At 36.4% G+C, this 8,517-nt stretch overlaps 1 protein-coding gene across 1 annotated transcript; it reads right to left on the minus strand.

Annotated features, from left to right (window-relative positions):
* Positions 1-6,760: 6,760 nt before the first annotated feature.
* Positions 6,761-8,317, minus strand: LOC132282182 (receptor-like protein kinase FERONIA). The gene has a single exon (XM_059783801.1). The coding sequence runs from the start codon at positions 8,315-8,317 to the stop codon at positions 6,761-6,763; it is 1,557 nt and encodes a 518-aa protein (XP_059639784.1).
* Between the last annotated feature and the right edge of the window lie 200 nt (positions 8,318-8,517).

An 8,517-nucleotide genomic window follows, 5' to 3' on the forward strand; every position in this document is an offset into this window, starting at 1 on the left:
CAAACAGAGACCCGATATTCAGATACATCTTAGATGTCTCAACCATAACTATATAGTCCGTAAATAGATATATATATTCATACTACAGGACTCTCGCTAGACTATGATGAGAGTCTCAACCAGAATAAAAGGCAACATGCAAAACGCACTTGAGTGGGCATGACTATCTAAGCCTAACAGGGTATACCTCAACCAACAAAGCCAGTTACACATCCTACTGCATATACGCTCCATAACCGACAATTCTGAGACTCAAGCTCATATTGCGGTACCATACATATATATTTAAAGTCCGATCCTATCCAACTATAAAAAATCCAGTTAGTTGTTCAGCTTGTTCAGCCGCACAGACTAACATAATTTATATGTATATAAATCACATTCAAATACAATGTTGAGCCGGTCAACTATTCGTCACCAAAACACAACATATAATTAGGATTAAGTGTTTTGATTAAATCCCTATTCTTCCTAATACAGAAATATAACAACCATCCAGTATGTCGTTCAACTGTTTTAGTTGACAGGACATGAAACCATGCAGGATTTAACCGTTTTAGTTAATTCATTCCGTATGTATGAATGGGTAGGAGTTAGCGTTTTGATCTAACCCTTCCCTTCGTATGCCACTGTCCCATACCGGTGCATATCATGCAAACGATTCGTAAATGATGCAACACTTCATATAGTACACCAAATACAATCCACATAACCCATATAGCTGATAGAACAGAACTTAAACAGTTTATCAACCCAAAATCCAACTAACATCCCTGTAAATTACTAGAACCTTATTTAACAGTTTAGCAAAGAGAATCCAAAGCATTTTATCCACGTAATTGCATAATAGAGTTTTAATATCTCAGTAATTAAAATTCCAAAACCATAATCCATATAATTGCATATTAAAATATAATAACTCAACATTTATAATCCAAAGTAAGCATGAAACAAGTATGATAATTAAATGACTCCATTATGCATCAAGAACATGATTTTAAAATCATTCTACAGTCCATTAAATTTTTAAAATAAAACTGACCAATTTAATACTGCTTATTTGTTAACAGCCTGCAAAATTGGTTAAACTTTCATAAGGTTAAATCCATGAGCACAAAGACATTAATTTATTTAATGTGACTCTAATATAGCATAATATCATGTTTAGAGTCCATGCTACAATCTGTTAAATTTTTAAAATAAGATTTAGCAATTTAGTTCTTCCTATCCGTTACCAGCGTACAAAGTTGCTTATTTTTACATTATTTATTTCATTTGCCTTATGGACCAAATTACACAATTAGAGGGATTAAAATCCATTGAAATTACTTTTAGAATTCTCATTCCAGTCCCTGAAACCATTTAGAATCCCAAACAGTGCCCAAACAGTGTCCAAACGCACCCAAACAGAGCCTAACCAAGAGAGCCTGCTCTCAAAACCACAGAGCAGGGTCTTTGCACCTTAGAGCCTGCTCTTAGAAGCATAGAGCCTGCTCTTAAGGAGTGGGAGCCTGCTCTTGGCTTCCCAGAGCCGGCTCTCCCTCTCTAAGAGCCTCCTCTGTCCAGTTTTGCTTCGTTTCGTCTATCAGCTTCGTCTTCGGCCATTCCCAACCTTCTGTTCATCTTTAATATTGAACCTAAGAGTCCTATTTATACCCAATATCATCCCCATGACTTGTTCACAACAGTTCGAATCAATTACAGTGATTAAAACCGTTACCGATTTAACATGCTTTTAAACCAAACTGAAAACCAGAGATGCAAGAACTGTAACCGTGTAATTCAACGCATATAGATAATTGATTTAGCATATAACAAGCATGTAAAATTTAATTAATGATCACTTAAAACCCTAGAGGCTATCTAAGGATGCACAGAACACAGGCTAACGGGAGAGAGAAAGAAAAAAAACTTGCCTCTGTGGTTTTTAAATAAAAAACCTTGTTGCCATCTTCCTAAATTTTTCCGGCGATCATGACTGTTGTTAAGAACTCCTTTGCTCCGGTTCTCCTCCACAAATAGACCCTCTACATTCCTCTTTGGTCCAGCCTAATCCACAGCCAAAACCTTCACCAAGGTTGCTCTGTTTTCCTCACAACCTCTTTCTGTTTTCTCTCAATATCTCTGAACGTGAATAGGGTATGTGTTTTGTTTTTCAATCCTAAACAACCTTAATACCATATATTTATAGGTGTATAGGAAAACCTAATTCTAATTAACTGAGGAGACGCCACCGCGAAATAACAATTAAACCAACTATATGTATAAGTCGACGCTTAATAAAAAGATAAAACCCTAGAATTATATTCCACCCTATATAATGAATAAAAAATATAATTCAATTGTTAATAATTATTATTAATCCATATATATATATATACCTGTATACATATCCATGGGTATTAACCATACCCATTTACTCCATACCATTCAATCCCATCCTATATAAATTAAACACCTTAATTGACACAATTCATTTAACCATTTAATTCAAGTCACCTATTTTATAATTTCAATTAAACAGACAATGTCAATTAAACAAATAAATTAATTTACATAACAACGTAATTCAAATTTCACATAAAAACAGGAAACCATCAAAACACGCAGCCACGTAAGCACTTAAAAATAATAAAAGAAATAATGAAATCAATAAAATAAATAGTAAAATTCCAATTATATCCCTTTTAAAACTAGGGGTATTACATAGGTCACTCAAAAATTTGAAACAGCTCGTCATCGAGTTACCAAACCTGACGCAATACCAGGTCACTCAAAATCTTGAAAGGCCTCGCCATCGAGTTACCAAACCCCGGCGCTATGCCAAGTCACTCAAAACCTTGAAAGGCCTCCCCATCAAGTTACCAAACTTTGACGCTGTACCAGGTTGGTCAAAACCTCGAAAGGTCTCACCATCGAGTTACCAAAACCTGACGTTATACCAGGTTACTCAAAATCTCGAAAGGACTTGCTATCGGATTACCAAATTAGGGCGAGACAACATGTCATTCATCACTTCAAAAGACTTGCCATCAAGACCACCAAATCATAATGCATACAAGAAGAACATGTATTAAAGACTTTATACTCAAGCAACTCGAGATAAAGATAGGGTTTCCTCGATAGTTTGAGGTTCTCCTCATTGGGATATTTAGAAGGATCTTGGTTTAGTAGATGAGAAACTAAAACATGATCTACAAACGAGCCTGATTAGTGTGATGGTGGATGTACGCTGCGAGAGAGAAACTTTGCATTGCATTTAATGCACTGAAATAGTCATAATTAACTTGGTTACCGCCAGTTATAAAATGACAAAATGCATTTAATGCAATGGATATGAATATTCAGCAAGTTCTATGCTCAAAAAGAGGAAGTGACTTCTTAGAAACGCTAGTGTCATCATGACTTCTTAGGTAGCCATGACGCATGATAAGGACCACTAGATAATATCCGAGACGTTTGAAGGCTATAAATAGTAGCCTCAAGACAAGCATTAAAGGTAGAGAGAATATAGTATTTGGGGTGACCGCAACAATACACATCCTATATATCTCCACTTATGTACTTTCCTGTTTCTCGACCGCAACAATACACATCCTGTATATCTCCACTTATGTACTTTCCTGTTTCTCCTCATTCTTCCATTTCCTTCTTTGGATCCTCACATTTGTGTTTATACACATCACCAATGGACAATACTTGCTTACTTACTGGTGAGTAGGAAACTTATACTCATCACGTATGTGGCGTAATGCTAAACTGATAAGTGTTCTTACATTTAAAATAATAAAAAATAAATAATTTGATAACTATCCGGGTTAAATGGATCCGAATCATATTCTAATTCTCTCTCCTCTCCCTCTTTTCACTTTTCTATTATGTGGAAGCCCTAATTTTATCCGTTTTGTCCCTCTTCCCTTCTCTCTCGCACTCATATTTTTACAGAGACAAACTAGTGTTTTATTATTGACAGGAATCTATATATGGCACCTCTAAGTAACCTTTCAAAAATTTCACAAGGCTCGAAAGGAACTGAAAATTGATGACGTTGAATTCAATAGTGTCTAGAACGATATCGAATGCAATGTTTTGCAGCTGAATTTATTTACCGAAGCTGATTAAATAAGACCTCACACCTGCAGGGGTCATCATTTTTTGGAATATTGGTATTTGAAGCTGATTTTTTTTTTTTTTTTTTTTAACTATACACTTAAATTCTTTATAGGGTTTTGGCATTTAGTGATTTTGATCTCAAATAGCATATAAGTACAAGATATTTTTCTTTGTTTTAGGTGTTTTTTTTTTTTTTTTCATGATAGAAGCGTATGAGAGAGGGAGAAGAAAGATAATTAGAATTTGATTCAGATTTATTTGAGTTTAACCCACCTAGTTATCAAATTATTATTATTATTTTTACTATTTTAAATATAAAAACACTTGTCCGTTTAACATTACGCCACATATTTGGTGAGTATAAGTTTCCTACTCACCGGTGAGTGGGCAAGTATTGTCCATCACCAATTGCATAACTTTTACTGTTATGAAATTATCCTCTACACTTCCCAATTACCTTCCTACTTTTTCATTAATTTTTCCCTTTTTTTTTTTTTTTTGAATGTCTAAATGGCTTATTGTTACCTGTTCTAAAAGCTTTATCTATTTAACCCGAACGTGTTGGCTCAGTCGGGAAAGACTTGAAGTTTGGTGCATCAGGAAGCATCCGGTCTCAGGTTCGATCATCACTGGGTGCGAGCAATTCATTAGGGTCATGATTGCTGATATAGTTTGAGTTTTACCTACTCTGTGTCGAAGAGAATGTATAGATTCCGTGAATTAGTCTGGGTGAAATCCCAAAAGACGGACAGCTTTGACTATTTACTTTGAGATAATATCCTTGAATATATACTGCTTATGCCATGTAAGTAGACATATGAGAATCAAACAATCAGCCAAGGGCTATAAATAAGCCCTAGCAAACCTCCTTGATACTGCGGTTGGGATGGTACTTATCAACAAGCTGGATAATTTTTTTTGTCTGTTTTTTAGCATACGTGCTGGATAATTCAAAAAATGAAATTTTATAAAAAAAGTAAAAATGTGCAGCATTTCAACAAAAATATAAATCAACCAATCTAGACATGGATGCATGTGATCCGTGAACATACAATAATGGAATACCAGTATTTAGTCCATTTACTTGTAAAATTCTGGAAGAAAATACTTTGCTAATTTGTCAATTGGGATTTAATGTTAATATACAAGAACACCATGAATTATATATAAACTTTAGAGGTGATATAGATCATCATAAATAATTAAATATTGGTACTATAAACTATTTAAAGGTAATCGAAACGTGAACGACCATCACTAGAATCCGGGGTAGAGTGGTTCTATTATTTAAATACCCAATGCATAATATCAATCTGGAATAAAATTCAACTAATTAAGAACGACAAATGATAGTTTCTTGAATTTGCCGGTGCTTCTTGTTTATATATATATTTTTTGTACTGCATCAGGCTTCTGGTTTAAAATCAACCACGGCACCCCTGATAAGGTTTGCATCCACGGTTGACTTTTCCGTTTCTACCAGGAAGGCAATTTGCGTATTTGTGTCTGTCACAATTTCCCAGTGCAGGTTTATTTGGTTATTCGTCCCGCCAGTCACTCCTTTCCCAATCCCGCCGAGTAGCCTTCTACTAAATTCAGGATCCATTGGAAGCTGCAGCTCTTCGTCCATGTCACATTCACCAATGGTACCATTGCAGGAGTCATGTGACATGAAGTTGACGATGGTGCTCTTCTTATGTGAGGTAAAGGTAGAGGTAGCTCCACATACAATTACAATTGAATCCAGCATTACCCCAAGGAATGTTGAGGAATACCAACACCCTTTCTTCACAAATAATGAAAGCACCATTTTACTTACTACTCCAACACAATTCACCACTCTATTTCTTTCACCAAGCGAGGATGCACTTAGGCAATAATACCAGCCTTTAGAGTATCCATCCACTTTTTATAATTGAATAATTAGAGCTTTGGATATTAAACGAATGGTCCTCCATCGTTCCTGCCACCAACTTGTTTAATTATTGCAATCCCTTGCAAAATACATATATTTTCCCACGTTCACACCTTTTAAATTTTGTTGTTACTCGATCTTAAATGTCTTATTGCTAGCTATTTGTTTTCTTGCAAAAGATTTTTCACCCGTCTAATACTTTCTCCCAAAAATTGAAGGGCATATATTTGAATATAAATATATATGAGAATTGAACAATTGACCCTAGGTATATATCATGTACCCATCTTTGTTTTAACTAAGAATATAAAATAGAATATTATAAAAGATAATTTCTTTAAAAATAAGTCAATTTAAAAAAAATATTATTAAGAAAATTGAACCAAACAAAATTTTTATACAATTTTTTAATTTTCAATTATGCACGGTAAGCAGTAATTGTTCTCTCTTTGTTAGGATAACTAAGACGAAAAAGAAAGGAGAGAATAAATTTATTTATTTGAAAACAAATAAAATTATAGCAAAAACTCTTGATTGGGAAAAAGACTAAATAGATATTTAAAAATAATAATTAGTTTTATTTTACTAGTGGTAGCGCAAGCAAAAATAAAAAAAATAAAAATTTATGATACAAAAACTAAGGAGCAAGACCTATAAGGCTATAATTATTTCCTTTCTTTTTCTTTTTGTTTCCGTCGATCCAAATGAGTGAGATTTGGTTCTCTACAAAAACTAGGAGCAAGACCTATAAGGCATTTCAGTGTGGTTTGTTGCGACGTAGGAGATCGAGCCCCATCCTGCATTGCTGGAACCCCGACTATTAACTCTTCTCCGTCGCCGGAAAATCAAGAAACCAAGAACAGAGACTGCGATCACACCAGAAAGAACACCGCAGACAACGGTGGCGACTGGTGTAGTTTTTCGGTTTTCCGTCTTCGCTGGTTGTGGGGTAGACGGTGAAGCGGGCGGTGGAATTGAGTCAGGGTTGAGTCCTGCTAGATTGCCGGAATAGTCACTGATTTTGAAAACCTCTATCCCATTCAAGATGGCATCAGAGTAAAGTGTCTGTGAGTCCGGATTAGGATGCAGAGCTATAGAAAGATTATGTTTCTTCTGATCTCTTGCTTGACTCACCATCAACACTGCATAATCTCTGTAAACCGGGACATGATTTCTTCCAGCCCAAACGATCACATCGGCTTGACTCTCGGCCGTCTGATTTGCTATGAATATAGTAAACTCCCTGTCACTTTGCTTTGTGACCTCAACTTGAAACTCACAGAAGTGTAGTCTGAGAAGGTACATAAAACCGGAATCCAAAGGCAAATTCCAAGTGAGATTGTAGTTTTTGTTTACAGTTTTGTTGTTTCCCATGGACCGAGCGGTCATATATACTTCGGCCGGTGCAGTGTAACTAGGTAATTTGGTGAAGATGAGATTAAAGCTGTTGTTAACTGGAAGAGCCCCTATGTTTGACACGTAATCGTCGTCCTTCAACCAGCTTCGGAACATACCCGTGTCCAACATGGGCGAAATCTCTCTACCACCAACATTCAATCGGTGTACGGTCTCAAGAGCAGTGTTGTTTTCAATATGAATTGGGTTTTGCTCATGGCCGATAAAAGTAATGCCATATGGTGGGTCGGCCGGGGTGTAATAAAGATTGGTAGGCATGGAGACAATTTCAATCCCATTGATGAAAGCGTATGCATCCGACTGAGTCGAAGACGGAGTGAAGGTGATGTTCAATGTTTGATCTTCATCTTCTACGTTTATGCAGAATTCTTTGAATAGATAGTCTGAGCCCAGAGAAGCAGCTGTTAGAGAGGCACTGAAGTTGCTGAGAAGAGTGAATTGATTGGCTTTGACAGAGAAGAAGGCTTTGGAGGGTTCAAACTTTGGGTATTGAGAAGGGTAGAAGTGCAACCGGATGAACTTTTGGCCTGCAGTGACCGGAAATACATAGGTAAAATCGGTCAAAGATATGCGTGCGGTCAAGTAGGGAACAGAGCTCGCTTGAGAAGATTGTGTCTCAGCTGAAGTGGCTATTGATTTGTTGCGTTTTTGGTCTAAAGGGGAAAGAAAATTTATACCGGTGTCGGCCACCCATTGCCGGCCGTCCAGTGTGGTGCTGCTGACGGAGTAGCCGCAGTCAAGGGCGATACTTTCAGTAGGCGTGTAAAAAGGTTGTGATGAGTCGGAGGAAATGGGAGTGAGTGAAATAGTGAGTAGTAGGAGTAGGTACAAAGGATTGAGAATCACTAGGTTTTTGGAATGTAGAATTGTCATCGCAGGAGAGACTTAGAACCAAAAGACACTGGAGATAATCACAGTTCTAGTTTTGCTTTAATTTTCGCATAATTTTTAGGAGACTCTAATTGGTTGAAGAGAAAATTGATGGTCAATTTTGCTACAACTTGTTTTACGGATTGATTGATACATGCGTGGAAGGCCGTGTTTAAGACGCGTGAAGACAGGGACGACTTGGA

This window comes from Cornus florida, unplaced genomic scaffold (genome assembly GCF_030987335.1).
Source record: "Cornus florida cultivar Cherokee Brave unplaced genomic scaffold, ASM3098733v1 CherokeeBrave_3.0.0_Hap2_Chr11, whole genome shotgun sequence".
Lineage (NCBI taxonomy): Eukaryota > Viridiplantae > Streptophyta > Magnoliopsida > Cornales > Cornaceae > Cornus > Cornus florida.

Excerpts from the sequence above, each read along its gene's own strand:
- LOC132282182 (XM_059783801.1), bottom strand. The coding sequence starts at position 8,317 with ATGACAATTCTACATTCCAAAAACCTAGTGATTCTCAATCCTTTGTAC.